Consider the following 22542-nt stretch of genomic DNA (forward strand, 5'->3'; position numbering starts at 1 on the left):
CTATATTCTGTGTTACAGAAGAGCATATACTCTACATTTATATTAGCTGTTAGAGGTGCTATGAGAGAGTTAAAAAACCTTTAATCTGGGCTCCTGTTGAATGAGTTTTACATTGTGAAGTTACACTGGGAAGATAATTTTCACGTTAAAAACCAAGAGGAAATGGAGTTTGGCTATAGAGATCTTTCTTTCTTTCTTTCTTTCTTTCTTTCAATATTTTTAATCCACTCCTTCTCCCCCCTCCCCTCCCAAAAAAAACCTAGCAACACATTTTAAGGCTATTTTGGCTGAGGAGACAAACTGCAAAAGTTGTGGCAAACCTAGCCTACCACAAATCAACTCCTCCCCACACTTCAGGGATGGGAGGATGATGGGATAAAGTCATGTCTGCAAGCCCAGGCACACAAAACTTCTGTTTTGTAGACTCGAATGTGGTTGGTTCACCTGAGTTAAGTTTGGATTGTGTAAATATTTAGTTGCTGGAACCCAGCAAAAATTAGATACTTAAGTTTTATTCAAAGACACTTAACCAAATTTTCAACTGGCCTCATGCATTCACATTTGTGCATGCAGTTCATTGTTTGATCACCCAGCTTCTCAGTTAGACAGTCAAATATCTGTGTGCATGTACAGAACATGTCTACACACAGTGATGTAAGTACACATACTTGCATGCCTATTTTGGGGATTGCAAAATCAGAGGCTGTCTCTGAGCACATGGCCCTTACTCTATATCCTTCTGTGGCAATTTGCATGTGAACATCTGTCATTTTTAAATGAATTTAAAAGATAATAGACTGGAAATTCTGCTAAAGTACAATTACTGAAATTCTTTTGAAGCATCTCGGGGGGTGGGTCAGCTTTTAGGCAGACAGCTGGTTAGAAAGGGGCTTGGAACAGTGAGTAAAGAAACTGCCTCCTGCCTTTTGATTCCTGCTGTGTTCAGAGAAACAGGACTATGTACATTTTGTGTAAATAAATCTGACTGCATCACAGATACCTGGCTCTATCATCAGTTTCACTTCTAAGGGGAAAAACCTGCATGGCCTTGAATATTGACTAACTACTAGGGACAAAATGAGTCACATTAACATTGGTCTGAATATATTCCTTCTAATCAATCCTTTCATTTTTAAAAAGGTATAGATTATTGCAAAATAGGACCAGTCTTCTTAATGGGATCAATGGGACAACTCAAGGAAGTAGGACTGCAGTATTAGGTCCCAATTGTAGTATGCAGAAATAGCTGAAGTACCACTGTGAACTCATTTCTTCATTCTACATCTGATATTTCAGTGATTCCTGGTAGTTCAAGTTAAGGGGAAAATAATAGTAATCATATAATAAAAATAAAGGCCTTTTTAAAAATGGAATGCAGCTCTTGCACACCAGTGTTTTTAACTTTGTAGAACTTAGCGTTGCTGTCCAGTCATGGTGGGGAGTGGGAAAAGGAGGGAACATTGTCCTAGTTTTCAACAGATCTACTGCCACCAAACAATATCAGGCAAAGTAATGCATCCTCGCCCCTTCTTAAGACTCTCTCTGTCTGTCATTCTTGTTTTCTCCATTTTTGTGGCTGGTAATCATCCTCTCAGTCTTAGGCAGGCACTGCAGTTCATATAATTGCCATTTGCACTGTTCATTCTTTCTCAGTCCTAGCCTTTCTCCTAGTGGCAGGATGAAGGTGATGCAGATGTAGGCCTGAATTATTGCTTTGCCCAAGATGCCCAAAGTTATGGAATAAAAATGATGAAGTTTTGGGTACAGATCATTCAAAAACACCATGTAAGAAAAAAATTGGCCAAGCTAGTGTTGTATAGCATCACGCAATGAGACTTACTTTGAATTCATCATTAGAGCTTTACTCTCTGTAAATCAGGAATTACTCAGGTGTAAACCAAGTGTGACATCAGAATCAAATCCATTCATTTTGACTTGTTCCTGATAATCATTCCAGACTTCTCCATATATTCTGAATATTAAGTCCACAGTCTAATGAATAGCAGCTATATATTGAGTATCGACAGCATATGTGTGTGCTTGTATTTATTAGCCTCAGATAATTAATCATACCCATACTTTGAGTAATCAGAAACTGAATTATTAAAGTCTGACTTAGCATTTTCCATTAAATTAACACCTTTAAATTTATCAATCAGTAGCTTAGCAGTTTATTTTTAGAACACTTTTATGGGCTTTCATATATGACTCAATGTGCTCTCTTTATCTCATTCCATTTTCCAGCTGCCTGCCCAGTTCTGTGCAGTGGCAATGGACAATATTCCAAAGGAACCTGTTTGTGCTACAGTGGTTGGAAAGGGCCAGAATGTGATGTACCCATCAGCCAGTGTATTGATCCCTCTTGTGGAGGTCATGGTTCTTGTGTTGAAGGAAACTGTGTCTGCTCTGTTGGCTACAAAGGAGAAAACTGTGAGGAAGGTAAATGCTACAGTACAAACTCTGTCTGTGCTTTGAGCTTGTCTTGTGGTGTGTGGAGCTAAACGGGAGGGAGGGCAGGAAAGAGGAGAAAATGCTATGATTATACTGTAGTGTAAAACTACTATAACAGAGAGTACTGAGGAGGGAGGGGATTTCAAAATTTTGGTACTTCCAGTTTTACAGGCCTGTGAAACTTTAAATTATATTTTTTGATCTGTCATGTAGTTAAGGTCCTTATTATTCTGCAGTGGTAGAATTGTCTGCCACAGGTAAATCTGAGTGATTCTTTCATTGAAGAGTCAAGATGATTCTTTTCTTTCTTTTTTTTAATGGATTATATTTATTGAACATTTTAAAAATGTAAAATGGTGAAACAAGCAAATGAGAAAAGTGGTAGAGAAAATGACATAATTGAAAACCGACAAAAGGCAAATGTTTCAGTCATAGTTAATGCAGAAAAAGAGGAGATGGATTTAGGAGACTGCAGGTAACCATGTCACTTGAGGCATCATATAGGGTAAATCACTCTTGTTACAGACAGTCTCAAAGAAGTATAGAAAAGTAGATGGTACATAGAAAAGACACCAATTTAATGAATGCTAAAAAGCTCCTTGTATTGAAAATTTAAGTAGCCGCAGTTTTTGTGTAGACAAAAATGAGAGGGTTTAACAAAATGGCGTCACCAAATATGGTCATAGATCAAGCCCAGTGGTGTTTGTTCCTCATCTCTTCTGTTGCAACCTAGATAAATTGGAGCGTTGTCTCTTTTTAATATTGTTGTCTTAAAAAGGGAATTTAATGTTCCAGAGCAAGGGTGGGCAAACTTTTTGGGCCAAGGGCCACATCTGGCTATGGAAATTGTATGGTAGGCCATGAATGCTCACGAAATTAGGGGTTGAGGTGCGGAAGGGGGTGAGGGCTCTGGGTAGGGGTATGGGCTTTGGGGCAGGGCTGGGAATGAGGTGTTGGGGATGCAGAAGGATGCTCTGGGTTGGGACTGAGGGATTCAGAGGGCGGGAGGGGGATCAGGGCTGGGACAAGGGGTTGGGGCACGGGGTGGAAGGTCAGGGGTGCAGACTTCAGGCGGTGCTTACCTCAAGCAGCTCCCAGAAGCCACGGCATGTAACCCCTCTGGCTCTGTCATAAATATAAAGGGAAGGGTAACCACCTTTCTGTATACAGTGCTATAAAATCCCTCCTGGCCAGAGGCAAAATTCTTTCACCTCTAAAGGGTTAAGAAGCTACGGTAATCCCGCTGGCACCTGACCCAAAATGGCCAATGTGGGGACAAGATTCTTTCAAATCTGGAGTGGGGGGAACAAAGGGTTTGTTCTGTCTGTGTGATGCTTTTGCCGGGAACAGATCAGGAATGCAGCCTTGCAACTCCTGTTAAGTTAGTAAGTAATCTAGCTAGAAAATGCGTTAGATTTTCTTTTGTTTAATGGCTTGTAAAATAAGCTGTGCTGGAGGGAATGTATATTTCTGTTTTTGTGTCTTTTTGTAATTTAAGGTTTTGCCTAGAGGGATTCTCTATGTTTTGAATCTGATTATCCTGTAAGGTATTTACCATCCTGATTTTACAGAGGTGATTCTTTTACCTTTTCTTTAATTAAAATTCTTTTAAGAACCTGATTGCTTTTTAATTGTTCTTAAGATCCAAGGGTTGGGTCTGTGTTCACCTATACCAATTGGTGAGGATTATTATCAAGTCTTCCCCAGGAAATGGGGTGTAGGGCTTCGGGGGGGGTATTTTGGGGAAGATGTCTCCAAGTGGTCTCTTTCCCTGTTCTTTGTTTAAAACACTTGGTGGTGGCAGCATACTGTTCAAGGACAACGCAAAGTTTGTAGCTTGAAGAAGTTTTTAACCTAAGCTGGTAAGAATAAGCTTAGGGGGTCTTTTATGCAGGTCCCCACATGTGTACCCTAGAGTTCAGAGTGGGGAAGGAACCTTGACAGGCTCCTATGCAGAGGCACGACCAGGCAGCTCTGCATACACCATCTGCAGGCACCACCCCCGGTTCATGGCCAATGGGAGCTGCAAGGGTGGTGCTTGGGGCGGGCAGCATGCATATCCCCCTGGCTGTCCCTATGCGAGGAGCCAGAGACGGGACATGCTGCTGCTTCTGGGAGCCAAGCAGTGCAAGCTCCTGACCCCACTCCCTGGCTGGAGCACCAGAGCAGCACAAGCCCCAGACCTGGCTCCCCAAGGGAGCTCGAGGGCTGGATTAAAATGTCTGAAGGGCCGGATGCAGCCCCCCCGGCCATAGTTTGCCCATTCCTGCTCCAGAGGGTTCCTAGATAGACATCTCTGAAGTCCTCTGCTTATCCTCACAACAGGGCCGCGTTAGTTCAAGTCAAGTTAGTTCATCTGGATCGGCCAGTGTTTCAGTTTGGGTTGAGATGGTAGGTCTGTGACCATACCAATTCAATCCTTGGCTCTCTACTGAGCAGTCTAACTGTGGTGTAGGAGGTGTCTGTCTGCTAGGAACTAGATTTGAGAGCACCAGTTCATCTCATAGGATAGTAAATAACTCTTCTCCCATCAAAGAACATGGTTGGAGAAAATACAGGGTTTCCCCACCCAGTACCACTGTGTTTCAGATCTGTTCTGGAAAGATCAGATCCTCCATCCTCATAAGTGAATGGGATTTTTGTCATTTACTTCACTGGAACCAGATAGATGCCCATAATCCTTAGCGTCACTACTAGACTATCAACACTGAGTTAATTAAACCAGCTGCTATAGAGTGTTTTCCTGTCACCTTCTCCCAGGAATTGTTTACAGCACCATATGGATTAAGGATTTAATCCAAAAGTCAGTGGAGATCTTTCCATTGATTTCAGTGGGCTTTGGATCATGCCAAAAGTGGTTGGGGATTCGGAACTCCCAGAAAGGGAAATTTACAGTTCAGCTGGCAGTAGGTGATTAGAGGGGGTTCTTACAACATTGTACAATAAAATGCCCAAATATATCTGACATTCTCATGGAATTGCATAGAAATCAGCAGTGGTAGAAAAGACTGATTAAAGCACATCTCTGTGCATCCATCCCATTCCAGGGTGCAGGAACGTTCCATTAAATACAAACATTACCTTTTGTTCAGTCTAGTTTAAAATTAGTTATGGGATTCCACCTCATCCCTTGGTAAAATGTGGTAGATTCAAAAGAATAATCTAAAAGATGTCAGTATTAGGAGGGCTTTCCTGATAGTTAGCCTAAACTTACCTGTCTTTCATTTCACCCTATTAATTCCATTTTGTGCCACACTAAACAATTCCCCTCCTACCTTGGTTTTTATAAGCTTATAGACAGCTATGACCAATCCTATCTTCTTTTTTATCATTTAGCCAGGTTATACATATTTATTAATTTGTAGCTGTCCTCATGAAATAGTTCCTCCTGACACTTAATCATTTTTGTTGCTTTTCTTCAGATTCCCTCCAATTTCTCTGCATCTTTCTGATTCTGAGGTTTCCAGAGCAGAACACAGCATTCTAGGTGCCGTTTCGCCCAAATACGTATTGGAGTCTTTTAGGGATTCCATAAACATTTGCCATTAATTAAATTCTAGGCTAATTATAAATTGTAATCCCAAAAGTCATAAGAAATTATAGAAGGGTTGTGGCATCAATATAGTTAAGGTGAGGCTAACTTACTATTTAGAGTACTTTGTGGATTTCAGCAGCCAGTTTTCCATACTTACTCAGATTGCCTCATGGGGATTCAGAGTAGGGTTAGTGATCCAAATTTGAGGCCCTTTAAGCAAGAGCTGCCACAGATATAGCCCCCCTAAAAATCATGTGACATCAACATTTTTTGATGCTTACAATATCTGTATAAGGGGCAGAAGGAGGCAGAGCTGGTATCTGAGTATAAAGATTGCCCCAGATGCTACCATCCTTTGACCCTTTGGTCTAAGAATTCCCCATGGAACATCTCCTCTGCCCTGTAGAGCGCTCTCATATATGCTACCTTATTGTTACAAATCCTCAGAGCAAGAATAGACTATTGTGCTTCTCTGCTTCTACAAGCAACCTAACACAGCACAGAAACGAGGTATTTGTGATCCGTTTGGTGGAGAGACACCTTTCCTCATATCGTAGCATGAGCTGTGGCGACCTACTGCAAATAATTCCTGCACCGATCTGTACAGTTGTCCCTAACACAATGAAGGCAGTTGTCGTGCCCCCTGTAGAGCAATGAGAGAATACAATTCTCTGGGGCACAGCACGTAAAGTAGCACTCTTACTTAGTCATTCCTCCTATCTGTTTATGATAAGGCAGCCCTGGCTGAAACATACTTTATAATATATCCACAAAGAGTCCTGTGGCACCTTATAGACTAACAGATGTATTGGAGCATAAGCTTTCGTGGGTGAATACCCACTTCGTCGGATGCATGGGTATTCACCCACGAAAGTTTATGCTCCAAATTTGCGGATGATACTAAACTGGGAGGAGTGGTAGATACGCTGGAGGGGAGGGATAGGATACAGAAGGACCTAGACAAATTGGAGGATTGGGCCAAAAGAAATCTGATGAGGTTCAATAAGGATAAGTGCAGGGTCCTGCACTTAGGACGGAAGAACCCAATGCACAGCTACAGACTAGGGACCGAATGGCTAGGCAGCAGTTCTGCGGAAAAGGACCTAGGGGTGACAGTGGACGAGAAGCTGGATATGAGTCAGCAGTGTGCCCTTGTTGCCAAGAAGGCCAATGGCATTTTGGGATGTATAAGTAGGGGCATAGCGAGCAGATCGAGGGACGTGATCGTTCCCCTCTATTCGACATTGGTGAGGCCTCATCTGGAGTACTGTGTCCAGTTTTGGGCCCCACACTTCAAGAAGGATGTGGATAAATTGGAGAGAGTCCAGCGAAGGGCAACAAAAATGATTAGGGGTCTGGAACACATGAGTTATGAGGAGAGGCTGAGGGAGCTGGGATTGTTTAGCCTGCAGAAGAGAAGAATGAGGGGGGATTTGATAGCTGCTTTCAACTACCTGAAAGGGGGTTCCAAAGAGGATGGCTCTAGACTGTTCTCAATGGTAGCAGATGACAGAACGAGGAGTAATGGTCTCAAGTTGCAGTGGGGGAGGTTTAGATTGGATATTAGGAAAAACTTTTTCACTAGGAGGGTGGTGAAACACTGGAATGCGTTACCTAGGGAGGTGGTAGAATCTCCTTCCTTAGAGGTTTTTAAGGTCAGGCTTGACAAAGCCCTGGCTGGGATGATTTAACTGGGAATTGGTCCTGCTTCGAGCAGGGGGTTGGACTAGATGACCTTCTGGGGTCCCTTCCAACCCTTATATTCTATGATTCAATACATCTGTTAGTCTGTAAGGTGCCACAGGACTCTTTGTCGCTTTTAGAGATCCAGACTAATACGGCTACCACTCTGATAATATATCCACAGTGTCTCTTGCCAGCTCGAAAGGGCTGAGTTTAAGGTTGAGGGGCAACCTTAACTCTTTTTTGTCCTGGTTTTCAGAGTATTTAAGTAATACCTGCGCTGAACATTTTGGAAGGGTGTGAATGCCAATCAACTTTAACTGTGTATTAACAAAGTTTCTGAGCAGTGAATTTGTATGTTAGGATGTAGATGATTTAATAAGCAATGCTTGAAAGGATAAGGTTTTTAAAAGATAAGTGGATTGCAGAAGGCAAGCTGTATTAACTGCAAACTTGGAAGGGACAATAACATGAAAAGAAAGGTTAAAATAACCTTTTGCATATATCATTTGGCAAATAAAATAAAAATTCCATAGCAATGATATTGCTACCTCAAAATTATTTCCCTTCTGTAAATATTTTACACATTAATTCAGGAGCTATTGAATAAAGGATGGAATATGAATTGGTTTCTCAACAGTTTAAGCATTCACCCAGTCTTATTTAAATTTTCTAAATGAATTAACTGCACAACGGAACAGGTAAACATACCTGATTTTATATTAAAGTATGAAATCTCTTCTATTGATTTGTGTGTCTGAAAAGAATGGGTCAGTTTGATTCATATGCCATTTTCCAACTGGGAAATGGAATTAGCAACTGTGGGTCAGCATTTTTTTTCTTCCAGTTAGCTTTTTATTTCTGATATTCATCATAGTCATGTCATTCAAACAATTTACCTGAAATGGCGGTGGCACCGGAATCGATATTTGCAATCCACAATTTTTGCTGCATAAACACTCTTGCTCGATTAACAAATTTGCACATGAAAATGAAACGGCATATTTGTCAGGTTTCATTCAATATGGTTTGGGGAGAGACAAGTGAAATTGACAAATTAGGTTAAGTTAACAGTGTTTTTCTTGTCAGCTTCATGGTTGAGTCATTTTTCAATGACATTTAACTTCATAAGTGTAATTCATGATTCTTTGGAGGTTTAGAGTACATATTGTTCCGAAAACTCCTTGACCTCTTTTTTTGCCCTTAGGGATACAAATTGCATTCTCTACCCTTTTTGTCAAATCTACAGAGAGCCCAACACTAAATGAGTTCTAATGATCTAAGCTGCCAAGGGGCTCTGGGTTCTAAGTCTCACATACTTAACTGCTAAAGCACACTATCCTTTGTTTAAACACCACGGAGACTCCATTTCTAAATCCTTATTAAATAAATAACCCCCTTCTGAAGATGTGGGGCTAGAACCTTAGCTGGAGTAAATCAGTTTAGCGTCACTGGAGTGAATGAATTTCTGCTAATTTACACCAGCTGAGGATCTGGCCCTAGATATCAACCCTAAAAGCATTGTATAAAATTGGAACAAGATTTGAAGCCAAACTAAACTCACTGCTCCTGAATGCTGTTGCTTAGCCAGATGATGGATTTTAAATAGTTATAAAATTTATTTATCTAGAACAATAGATAGAGAGGTTTAGCGCAAGTTATTCCATAAAATAAGTGTGTGTGTGTGTGTGGGGGGGGTGATGGCAGGAGTATTCTGAGGTAATAAATCTCGACTGCTTTTCCTCTGCCGTTGTACCATAATTCAAGAAAGTGGAAAGATGGCTAATTCATCTGTAAGCGGGATGTATTTTTCATTCTTTCTTCATTGCTTTTATTATTGCTTCAATTTTAAGTGGATTGTTATACATTCCTAAAAGCTACCCCACATCAGTATTCAACAATACTTTTTATGGCTATCTGTACTTCGAGGCAGAAATTTAAAACAACACACACATTTTCCGATCTCTTTTTTAAAAATAAACTTTGGGATTTGTCCATTCTAAAATTTCTTTTAAATATAATAGATAAAATTCACCAAACTGTAATCTTTTCCCCAGAGTCTGGATGAGCTCTGAGGATCATTAAAAGTTAGTTTGGAGGGTCTTTTTATAATAATAATAATTAATAAAAAATTAACAAATAAATTATGTGCTGGATTGAGAAGAAATACCAAAATACCACGAAAGAAACTATTCTGACTTTTGACAGTATTTTGGATCCTGCCAAAAGCACAAAGTACCAACATCTCAAAAGCAGGACTCTGTTCTTCTGAAATGTCCAGCTTGATTTATAGACCAAAGAAGTTTTTGGATAAACTTCTGAATTATTGGAAGCTTATCTGAACTTAACATCCAAACCCTCTAGGTTTGCCTATAAATAGTGAAATGTGTTATATTTCCAAAACCAATTAACTGAATATTAAATTATTTGAAAAAATGTGGCCAGTGCCATCATTATAGTCCATAATCTCACTAGAAATGCTATAGTAATTTATTCCTGTAGTATTGTAATCTGAATTAAAATCAAAACAATTTTGATGACTCCTGTTATCTCTAAATTCATGTCTGCTTCAATCCTGTGCATAGTACCTGATCAATATACTCATGTTTAAAGGTTCTATAATGTCTTAAAATAATTTGATAAGCATTTGTGTTTATGGCAAAGGCTGAGATTTGAAGGATCAGGTATTGTTCATGCAGGGTTCAGTGAAATTCTCTCTTCCTTCATTTAGAAAGATAACCTTTGGGAAAAGATGAGAGATAAATCACTTTCATTATACACTCCGAACTTCATATTGCCTCAAGAGCGAATGCCAATCATTCTTAGTTCTTGAGTTGTGAACTAATATACACTAGTCGTGGCATTAATTCATTTTATTCAGGACATCAGTTTGATCTTGGTCATCAGTTCCATAGTGGAAGGCTGTTCATAAACCTTTAAGTTGACATTTACAATAAAGTGCAGTTCACTTAAACAAATGCTTGATATAAGGTAAACACCTTGAAAACGATGATGTCACCATGAGTTCACTTCTGATACAGCAATAGCATCCCATTGTTCAGTGAAATCCAAGATGACACCTGCAATGTCTTTCCACCACCTTAAAAAAATCCCATTTTAAGCAATTACCGTTTTTTCAGATTGAGAAATGGGGAAGATGTATCTGTGGCTTTTGTTAAGAGAAGAAACATGGCTACTGGTTGGAACAGGGTTTAGGCAATGGGATTCTTAGGTTCGAATCACAGCTCAGCCAATGACTATGAATAAAATATTCAAAAGCTCATGAGTGACTTAAAAGCCTAACGGAACCTGAAAGTCAGTGAGTCTTAGGCCCCTAAATATTCAAGTCACTTTTGAAAATGGGACTTGAGCTCCAAAATCATGTAGGTGCTTTTGAAAATGTTAATCTCTATGACCATGGGCAAGTCACTTTGCAAATCTGTGCTTCCATTTTCCATGTGTAACATGGGTTTAATAATATTTCTCTTTTACAGTACTATAACATTGGTAACAATCATAACAATTAGTTAAAGTTGGTAAATTATTTTTTCCACTTTTAGAGCCTGTGTCCTAGCAAATAGAAAGACATTTTATATTCACCAGTTCTCAAAACAGATATAAATGGTCTAAAAAACAACTGCAAGAGTTTGGTGTATTCACTGCAATAGTATAAACTAACAAGCACTGATCCATCCAGCAGTATCATCCAGACTGTACACTGTAGGAACCAACCTTTATTCACACAGTATTTGTTTTGTTTTCTTTGTTCAGTTGATTGCTTGGATCCAACCTGCTCCAATCAAGGTGTTTGCTTGAATGGAGAATGTCTCTGTAGCCCAGGCTGGGGTGGCCTAAACTGTGAACTTCCCAGAGCCCAGTGTCCAGACCAATGTAGTGGCCATGGGACATACCTCTCTGACACAGGCCTCTGTAGCTGTGATCCTAACTGGATGGGTCCTGACTGCTCCGTTGGTAAGAAAAATATTTCTATTCTGCTTTGCAATAATCTTCCTGTCCTGTTTACTATACTGATTAACATTTGAATATCAAATACAAGTTTAAAATACAAATTATTTACATGAGACTTACATTACTCTTTCAGCATCTGATCAGTGAACAGTTTGTTATACTCTAGTCATTATAAATTAGCAGCTACTTGATAGATACTATACATTGTAGTGTTCTGAACACAGGACTGGGATCTAGGAAATACTGTGTTCCACTTCCCTATTCAGACACTGTGGCCTGTGGTAAGTCACTTAACCTCTTTGTGTCTCAGTGTCCCCATTCGTAAACAACAGGGTTTTTACTAATAAGGAATAATTTTAAAATATTTTCAGAATTGTGATATCTATCAGGCCTTCTCTGCCCCAAACTGGAGGTGCCCTGATACGCACAACCTAGGAAATATTCACTATGGCCAGGGTACCAACAAGATATAGCCCTTCGATGGCCTAGATGGGCTAGTAAGAGAAAATAACCTATCAGGAGCCAACAGACGAGTTAAGAAAGCTTGCCTGCCTTATTTTAGGGGGAGTGCTGGGTGAAGCTAGCGTGGGAGAGGAGTGCTCTTGTCCAGCAGTTCTCAAACTTCAGCAACCCAAGGACCCCCATTTTAATTTAAACATTTTGGGGATCCCCAAATCCCCTACTCAGCCCCAGGTCCTACCCAACTCCACCCCTTCCCCCAAGGCCCCAGCCCCGCCCCACCTCTTCCTGCCGCCCGTTCACTCTATCTCCCCTCCCTCCGTCGCTCACTTTCCCCCCACCCTCACTCACTTTCACCAAGCTGGGCAGGGTGTGGGCTTTGGGGGTAGTTTGAGTACAGGAGGGGATGCAGAGTGTGGGCTCTGGGGGGGAGTTTGGGTGCAGGTGCAGGCTCTGGGAGGAAGTTTGGGTGTGGGCTCAGGGCTGGGGCAAGTGGTTGGGGTGGGTGTGAGGGGTGCAGGCTCTGGGAGGGAGTTTGGGTGTAGGAGGGGGTGGGGGCTGCAGGCTCTGGGAAGGGGTGGGGATGTGGACTCTGAGCTAGGGCAGTGGGTTGGGGTGCGGAGTGTGGTGCTTACCTCCGGCGGCTCTCTGGCAATGGCTTCTAGGTGGGGGAGCCAGGGGATCTCCGTGCACAGCCCCTTCCTACAGGCACCACCCTCGCAGCTCACATTGGCCGCAGTTCCCAGCCAATGGGAGCTGCGGAGTCAGTGCTCGGGGTGGGGGCAGCACATGGAGACTCCCTGCCCCCCCCCACAGGGGCTGCAGGGGTGTGCGGACTGCATCCGGGAGTGGTAGGGAGCCTGCCTTAGCCCCACTGCACTGATGGACTTTTAGTTCCTACAATCTCCCGGTTTGGCTTCAGTAGCCTCTGGGAGATAGAGCTGTTCCCTGGCATGCAGGCGCTGGGAGAGACGGGGAGGAGTTGAGGGAGGGAGGGGAAGGAGTTGATCAGCAGGGCCTGTGGAACCCCTGGAGTACCCTTGGGAATCCCCAGGGGTCCGTGGACCCCAATTTGGGAAACACTGCTCTAGTCTTTATCCAGAATCCCAGGGCCAGGTCAATGCCTTTGTTTAAAGTGCTGTAACCAAGCAGTTACCTTTTTTGGTTAGTTACTAATTAAAAGGTGCAGACTGCCAAATTCTAAGTTTGTTGTTTAACCATTTAAAAACTGGCACCTAGCTCACTGCAGAAGTTATCCCGTTCCAGTGGGCTGCCACAGATATGAACAGCCCATTGTCTGCTAGGTATATTTTCTGTTTTGCTTTGTGTTGCACATCATAAATACTACTTATTTATAGAAAATAATAGCAAAACTGTACTAAAATTAAGATTATTTTCTCCTCTTTAGCAGTTCAAATGGAAAAATCTAAGCAGCTGGTTTCACAGCAAAACTCTAAAAATGGTACTTTGAGGTGCACATTTGTTTTCCATCCATGTCCAGTTTAGTTAGCTGTCTTAAGTAAAGGCAAGATTATTCTAACTGCCAGCAGAGCTAACAGCATACCTGGTAAACGAATATCAAGTTGGGTCTTTCTGATTCATGTATCATCAACTGCCCTAAAAGTTCATCAATGAGCATTTAACTGGAAATTTCAGTGATGATGCGGAAAACAACAGTTAACTCTTCCACAACTGTCAAGTATCGGGGGTAGCCGTGTTAGTCTGTATCCCCAAAAACAACAAGGAGTCCAGTGGCACCTTAAAGACTAACAGATTTATTTGGGCATAAGCTTTTGTGGGCTAGAACCCACTTCATAACTGTCACTGTCCCAGAGTTGTAAAAGCTAGTGTGTGGGGGTGAGACTGAAAGACTCAGGGAATTGGCAATAGAATGCAGAGCCCCTCTCTTCCTAGTTACCAGTTCAAACCACTGTGAGTGACCCCAAATTGTTGTCATTCTTCATGGAATGAGTTTACATGGACCTCAGTCTAGTTCTTAGCAGTCAAACGTCCACTTCACACACCCATCACAGCTGCCACTAATTATTTCCCTTGTTGGCAATCACAGCAGGGCGATGTGAGGGTACCTGCAAAAAAAAAAAAAAAGATCTACAGCAGTGTGTTTCAGATTCTGGGTCAAATGGGGCTCATGCTGCTGGGCTAAAAATGGCAGTGTACAGGAGGAGGGAGGATCTTGGAGCCTAGGTTCCAGCTCAAATGGGAACATCTACACTGCTATTTTTAGCATCATAGCGCAAGCCCAAGTCAATTGATCTGGGCTCTGAGACACGGTGCCATGGGGGGTGGTTACTGTATAGATAGAAAGAGCCCCTCAAAGCCAGGGCAGAGGCATGTTGTTGGAGCAGCATGAAGAAGTTTACGTGCACCTGAATAGAAGAGTCTCTAGCACTGTCAGTCCTGCATTAAATTAGCAGCATTTGTTATTTTGGGCGATTTTTAATAAAAAGCAAAGTCTCATTTTGGTGGGCATATGAGCATGCCACACTCTGCGTATAGTTTACAGAAACAAAGTGCCAATTCTAGTCACTTTTCACCACATGTTTAGTGACCCATTCCAAATCACAGTGCTCAGTTGTAATCCTAATTCTATTTTTTTCACCAGAAGTGTGTTCCGTAGACTGTGGCACGCACGGGGTGTGCATTGGCGGAGCATGTCGCTGTGAAGAAGGCTGGACAGGAGTGGCCTGTGACCAGCGTGTGTGCCATCCCCGCTGCACGGAACACGGAACCTGTAAAGATGGGAAATGTGAATGCAGAGAGGGCTGGAATGGGGAGCACTGCACCATTGGTAGGCAAACGACAGGCACCGAAACAGGCACATATTGCTTTCTTTTCATAAATTGTAGAAACATAGTTACTATTGTGTATTGTAATAGGCTGTTCCTTTAAGGACCCTAGTGCTTCTAAACATCAGCTCAGCCTCTCAAAACCCAGGGTAAAATGCAGAGGAACTTAATTTGAAAGAGAAGGGAAAAAAAAAAACCTAATGGACATTAACAAGTAGAGATGTAACAAATGGTCCATCAAGGTATCATCAGAGCCAAGCTGTTTAAACTTAAGTAAACATTTCTTTGTGTGAATGGCATCTTTTTTAATTTCCTGGTCTGGTGCATCAATGCTTCCCTGCTACTATATATCACATCCAAACCACATCACCACAATACCCACCAAGAGCAGGGGTCAAGCTGAGGGAGAATAAGTGCTCCTGTTGTTACAGAAATAGCTCCCTAACATTTTGCCCCGTTGTGCTGTGACAGTGGGCATGGTGTTTGCATATAGACAGTCACAGCATGGGAGGGTTTAGCCAGTACTATAGCATGCTGATGTACCCATTCCTAATAGCATGCTGCTTAGTATAGCATTGGCATCATGCAGAGTGCCGTGACTAACATGATTGCATCTCAACTGTGATACGTCACCCTGGGAAATTCCAAAAAAGATTTTATGTGTATATAACATAATTTCAAATTAAAACCACTTAAATGTTATTTCAACAGGAATGAGTTATTGTGGACTCAGTTCTTTATTTCACTCTCATAAAAATCAGGTAGTATAATGTTTATTCAAATTCTCTTAAAATGGCTGAAAATTGTATTTTCCCTCTGCTGTGAGCAAAACTGGGAAGAGAATATTTCTAACTGGGTCTATGTCTACTAAGAAATCTGAGGAAAACCACTATGGAACAGAAGAATCTGTATGCAAATTGAAAGAATATGCACTTTAGAGGCAGTGTGGTTTTCTCTTTGCAGTCAAATCTGTCCATTCCCCATATTATTTATTTGACTATCAAATTCTCTTTAAAAAGTCCAGTGAGTTAGAAACATAGATGAAATTATTTTAATTACCTTAAAAAAGACATTGATAAATTTACCAACAGAGAGGAAGCATGTGAATTGAAATTTTCATGGCAATTGTGGACCCTAATGGGACAGGCCTATTACGCGTGAATTGTTCTTTCTTAAACTAAAACTGTGGTCAAAATCTTGCACCCCTTGAGCTGCTTTTCTTTTAAGTTCCACCTTTGAATCTCTCTGGGTGTATAAACCTTTTGGGAAACGCATACAGATTGGATACCAAATATACACCCTTATAAATTAATTAATTAATTAAATGTGGCCTACGTATTTTTAGGGCATATCATTTTACATTGTGGTGCTGTATGCTTCAGACATGGTATGATGATATAATAATTTAAATCAAAAATTTTGTGATTCAGCAGTTTGTCACCAACCTAGATGCAGAGTGTTTTTTCTACTTTTGCCCTCTGCATCTATTGCCCCATTATCACATCTTCTGCCAAGATAATCAGGATATTTTATCACTGTGCTGTTTAATCTCACACTTTAAAAAAACCCAATAACGGTAATCCCTGCACTGTGTCAAAGTGTGCAGTAATTACCTTTTCCAAAAAGGTTTACCACCTTGCGCTGATTTTTTTCGCTTTGTAATCTTTTGAAATATATTCCTATATTTTGATGTAATTGAAATCTACCTACTGTGCACACAAAAAGATGCCTATACTGGATTGCTTGATGATGTTTTGTGCTAAGTGTTACATGCACTAGTTAATATCCCAGATTATAAATAGGATAGGTGACCTGTGAGGGGAGATTTTATCTTTTGTTCCAGAGGTGTGAAATGTATACATTTTATTAATGTTAGCGTACATTACCAAAATTGTTCTCACAAGGAAGGAAAAGGTGTTTCTCCTGAGGAGAATAAGATGTCTTTATGCCACTTTTTCATTAGAAAAGCATGTGTTGAACTTTTGTCTATGCATCTGTAGCAGAGATGGGATTTGGGCAGAAGTGCAGTTCTGTAAATGTAATTATCTCATGTTTTAATATCAAACCTGTCTCTAGTATAAATAATGAGCTGTTTAGACATATAGATGCTAATATGCGAATTCTTGTGACTGTGCTTGGAACGTAAAGGAATTTCATATCTCTGTCATTGGCCTAAACTGATCTCACAGCAGCAAAGAAAGCGTTGTCACTGAATTCAATAGAGAGTGAGATAACAGTATTTTCCCACTGTTTTTATTTACCACTTTTTTAAAGGAAACTCTCATCAACATATATAATTTGGGAGGAAAATATGTTATTTCTTTCTTTGTAAATATTAGAGTTGGGGGGCAGATATGCACTGAGAATGGGCTTTCGGGGTAGATGAATTAAGATAAATGCTCTCTTTTGTGGGGAAATGGAGGATCTGAAAAACACTCAAATATTTTTTCTTCCGCTGGAGTTCCTTTAGGAATAGATCACACTGTACTAATGTGGCAGTGGAAAGGTGACAGCTGTTGCAAGCTGGAGGTGTTCACACTGACTCAGAACATTTTACTTTATTTGATGCCGAATTATTCTTTTCCAGAAATCAGAACATATTTTAAGCATTCTGTGTGACATTACAGCTCAGACTGTTACAAGCTAACTTTCCCTCTGGCTAAATTATACAAAAAGGGTGGTTTCTTCCTTTATTATTGCATTCTAACAAGGGAAATCTGAAAAGTCTCCAAAAACCCTAGTGTTAGCTCATTGGAAAATATGTTTTAAATCCAGATCAACAGTTTTCTGAATATAGCAGTAGAGCTAAAGTATAAAAACAGAAGAACGTTCGTTCAAAAGAGAAGTTGCACACAGACTTTGTAAATACACATGCATCGGTGATCTATGAAAGAGAGAGGACAAGTGGCTAACCCTATATAACTGGTGTGTGTATCAAAGTAAAGCTCTACATGTGACCTCATACTTCACTTTCCTACTTTAGTTAGTTAGGGAGAAAAATAGCTTACTGTGAGCCGATGATAAAGAAAATGAATCTTTTACCCAAGGTAAAAAAGACATGTTCTATGATGTGGTTATTAAGTGATTGTAATCATGGATGAGGTTATAACCAAACAGTAGGGAAAAATCTAGATAAGGAAGAAAATAAATTACTCGAGAATTAATAAACAGCAAAAGACCAGGTACAACAGTAACTAAATCCTGGACCAATTTCATGTATGAATTTTATGATGGGAGATTTTCTTTCTTGCTGTTGAAACAAGTGTATTGAAAATAGTTGAATTAGTCCCATCAAAAACGAGACATTAATAGTTAGAACTATTGCTTATTACTAGAGTGTAGAAATCCATTTCATCACAATGTCTCAGAGAGAGACATTGTGATGGTAGGCAAAGGAAGGTACAATATGTGCAGAAACCTGAATAAATAGCCAGAAGCAAATGCACTTGCTCCAGTCCATCACTTGGAAAATGTCTGTCCATCTGCAATTCACATTTGAACAGAACTGAGCGTGAAATCCTAGCTCTGTTGAAGTTAACTGCAAAACTCCCATTGACTTCAGTGGGGCCAGGATTTCATCCTGAGCATTGTGCAGTCCAAGAATGAAATTTAATCAGACAACAAAGTTATGGCAGCCTATGTTTTGTGGTATAAGTAAGATTTTCCCCCTTGAACAGGAGAGGAGGCACCAATGTTGCCTTTGTGTCACTATTTCCTACCCTTCAAAACTCCTTTCTCATTTGCCTCACCTGCTACATTATATGTAGTTTAGACTCAGTCTGAGTGGATCAACACTTCCTTTCACTCACTAGCAGCAGACAGCAGTGGCAGTGGTCAAATATATTTGATAATATAGACATTCTGATGTACCTGGGTCAAGTTGGCTAATACAATTTTTGTTCCTTTGATCATTTTAATGCTGGTGAAATGTGCCACCTTTGATAACCTGGAGATTGAGGGTATGTCCACACTGCAATTAAAAACCCGTGGCTGGCCCATGCCAGCTGGCTTGGCTTGCAGGGCTGCTTAATTGTGGTGTAGACATCTGGGCTCGGGCTGTAGGACCCTGTGAGGTGGGAGGGTCCCAGAGCTTAGGCTGCAACCTGAGCTGGGAAGCCTACACCACAATTAAACAGCCCCGCAGCCTGAGCCCCATGGGCCTGGGTCAGCTATCACGGGCCAGCTGCAGTTATCTAACTGGAGTGTAGATGTACCCTGAAGACTTCCATTAACCTACACACTGGGCACAGCACAAGTAGTTCAAGCTTCCTCACAGTGCCCTGCCAATATGCCTCAATGCCATCCTGGAGATTCCATCCCCAGGAATAAGAATCAAATTCCATCTCCTTCCTCACTGAGTCCTTGGCCTCTCTACTAAGTGTGCCAATAAGTGTGAAGTGCTTCAGGGTGATAAACTTATCTCTAAGTAACAGAATTTGGAAAGAGACATTCCTTGGAGGCAGGTTATTTTGTAATTGCCCTTTGTAGGGTTTCTTATATCTTCCTCCGAAGCATCTGGTACTGGCAATTGTTGGAAATGGAACACAGGACCTAGATGGATCACTAGTGTGATCCAATATGGCAGTCTGTAAGTTCCAATGTTAATTAGTGCCATGTGGTGGTTTGGTGTTGTAGACATCTGCCCACTCAACACTAAAATGAGACGCCACACCTCCAATTCTTTCAATATAGCCCATATGACAGCCATCAAAAGGCAGTTACTTTCAGACATTGCCAATATGGGCTGGATTTAGACCAAGAAAGTAAAAGACTTGGGTTCTCTCTTGAAGCATCCACTCCCCCAGGTCTGAGTACTAAATAGGAAGTAAGCTACCTTGATTTTTGACAGAGATTTGAAGAGGTCAGTTGTACAGACTGTATTGAGAACTGGTTTCTCTGGAGAGGGAAGAGTGCCATCATCAAGAATATTGCTTCGTATTTATTTTTTCATTTTTGTATAATATAAATCAATAATCAATAAAACCATACCTTTGTGGTTGTCTTCCAACACAGCAGGACAGTTTTGTCTCCTCTGAATATTCTTTTTAGCAAAGAACTTTTTCTTTTCTTTTACTGATTTTCTTAAATTACAACAATAGTGATACAAAGAAAAGATAATTTGCAGGAGAGATGGAAGGCAGCATATGAGAGGAGATAGCGGAAAGGCACTATATCTGACAAAAACAAGCCGTGTTGAGGGAGGCAGCTACATGAATTAGACATTTTCTTTTATATGTTTCTAACCATTTAAATCTGATCTATAACAGAAAAAATGTGTCACTTGTTAAGGCAGGATATAAGTTTATATTTACTGCCTGGAAGTAATCAGCCAAGTTTCTCTAACGACTATAGGGTTTTAGATTCTTTGCTCTGTGGGGTTGAGGACCAGCTCTTTCTCTTTGTGCTTGGAAAGTACATAGCAATTTGAGCTACAGCCACAATTTATTATCTTAATAAAAAATAAGGAAGTATGAGCCAAAAGCTTGTATGCAGACATGCCCAAATGTTAGAGACATTCACATCTGGCTTAGCACTTAGAAATTCAGATTCATTTGTATTTATTGTCCTACCATCTTGATACCCAGTAGCAGACCTTTTGCCTAGATACAGTACCATAGAGTTGTGATGGAGTTTTTGTTGAAGTTGTGTTACACTTTATTTTTGAGTATCACAGCTTGGACCTCCTCACCACTTCCCATCCCCAGCAAAGCAGAAAAATGGCAGGGATGAGATGAAGAAAGTTGAGGGATTATAACAGATTCAATGCAAATAAATTACATTTTGATTTTATGCTTGCAAACTTTGATGGTTTCAGAGTGTTACTCTGTGTTGGTATGTAAACAGTAATTTCAAGATTGATCTTGACCTGTTTATTGTTATTTTTATTACATTTATAAAGAGAGCTCTGTTACTTTGCATGGCGCTTTACAGAGATTCTTAAAAAGCCATGGTCTCCTCCCCAAAAGAGCTTAAAAATTACATCAAACAAATAGAGAAACTGAAGTTTATAGACCCTGGAAGGAGTAGGAAAAGGAATGATCAGTTCTAGCCCAATCTACATATACAGATTCGGCATCCCATTGAATGGCCTGAAACCTCTGCTAAGTTCAAGTGGTTTAAGTAAAAGACAATATACAGTGATTTCAGACACTTTTAGAATCAAAATAGCTTGTTACTTTTTCAACCTAATTTCATAGAAGTTCTTTTAATTAAGAAAATATTTACTGTGTGGGAGCTATAGCTGAGACTCCCTGATATGTCAGGAGTTAAAACTATAAGATATATAATATTTTATAACCCAACAGATATAGACATTGCCATACTGGATCAGACCATTGGTCTATCTAGAATAGTATCCAGATGCTCTAGAGAAAGGTTCAGGAAACCTGTACGTGAGTCATTATGTACACATGCCCAGAGGGGAAGCTTCTTCCTTAATTCCTTCATTTATGCCTTGGAGCATAAAGTTTGTATCCCTTTCAAATATTTTTTTAATCTTATTAATGTAACTGTGGATGCTCTCATCCCCCATCTTTTCTGCAACCTGCTAAACTCTTAACTTCCATGATATCTGATAGCCAGGAGTTCCCCAAACTAATTGTGCACTGTGTAAAAAAAATTTCCTATTTTCAAACTCACTCTAAGCTCTGCTTCTGCTTTGTAGGTCTTTTCACAGTTCCACACGAGGAATTAAAGTATTATTTGTTAATTTTATATCTGATACATGAGTAAACTTTTCCCAACAATTTCTGCAGGATGAGATTATCGGAACCTAGCATATGCATCCTATAATTCCATCCTAGCTAAACAGGACAACATATTTGCTTCCAAATATATAATCCGTTGTGTACAGATTTTCACATAGGGATGGTGGTTTCAGTATCAGGGAATTTGAGAATAACAATTACTTTTGATATGTCAGTCTCAAGAGGAACAGTTGCGGGGGATATATTTTGGCTAAAAAGCAAGCTACTCCAATAGGAACAGCTCTTTTGTTTATGCTCCTTAGTGAGGGACTCCTGTTTAAAAAAAAATGGAACCTGCTGCTGAGCTACATCAGGCCACTCAAATGGCTTACTTTTCCTCCTTGTGTCGCATATAGTCACAACAGGGCATTATTTCTTCTTTTTCTAAGTCAAAAAAGCGAATCATATTTTCAGCTAGGCACCCTACATTTAGCCCAGGACTTCAAAGATGCTCCCAACAGATTCTTGTAAATAGCTTCCCAACTTAAATCATGGTATTTCTTTCCTTTGGAGGGGCTTCTGTGTGGGTCATACTGATTTCTGGACAATTCTTGAACTCTCGCAAAACCAAAAAATAAATAGGATCGATCAAGCTGCTGATCTAACTAGCGCAAGGGCAAAAGCTGATTTTGCTGTTCTTAGGAGTATTCACAGCACCAGCCACCCCAATGTTCCAAAGATGATGTTTTCTGTGTTATTTTGTACCCTGTGGTGTCAAGCACAGGTTTCAGCAAGTGAGTGAATTACATGATATTGCTGGATACAAAATAACAGACATTTGAACAGTTGTGAGGGGTCAGTGGTGGGTGGCATCAGGATAGGCATTGTAGTATTTCTAAAAAGAGCTTGGAGAACATTTTTATTTTACTTACACAAAAAGTTAAACATTAAA

At 40.4% G+C, this 22542-nt stretch overlaps 1 protein-coding gene across 6 annotated transcripts in view; it reads left to right on the forward strand.

The window, feature by feature from the left end:
• The window catches only part of TENM2 (teneurin transmembrane protein 2), a 2093216-nt gene that overhangs the window by 1961397 nt on the left and 109277 nt on the right, over positions 1-22542 (forward strand). For all 6 annotated transcript variants that reach the window (XM_048860042.2, XM_048860041.2, XM_048860043.2 and 3 more), the window contains 3 exons: positions 2245-2439; positions 11441-11641; positions 14721-14906. In XM_048860042.2, coding sequence (XP_048715999.2) covers positions 2245-2439; positions 11441-11641; positions 14721-14906 — 582 coding nt within the window. The remainder of the gene's footprint in view (positions 1-2244; positions 2440-11440; positions 11642-14720; positions 14907-22542) is intronic.

This window comes from Caretta caretta, chromosome 8 (genome assembly GCF_965140235.1).
Source record: "Caretta caretta isolate rCarCar2 chromosome 8, rCarCar1.hap1, whole genome shotgun sequence".
In the NCBI taxonomy this organism is placed as follows: Eukaryota; Metazoa; Chordata; order Testudines; family Cheloniidae; genus Caretta; species Caretta caretta.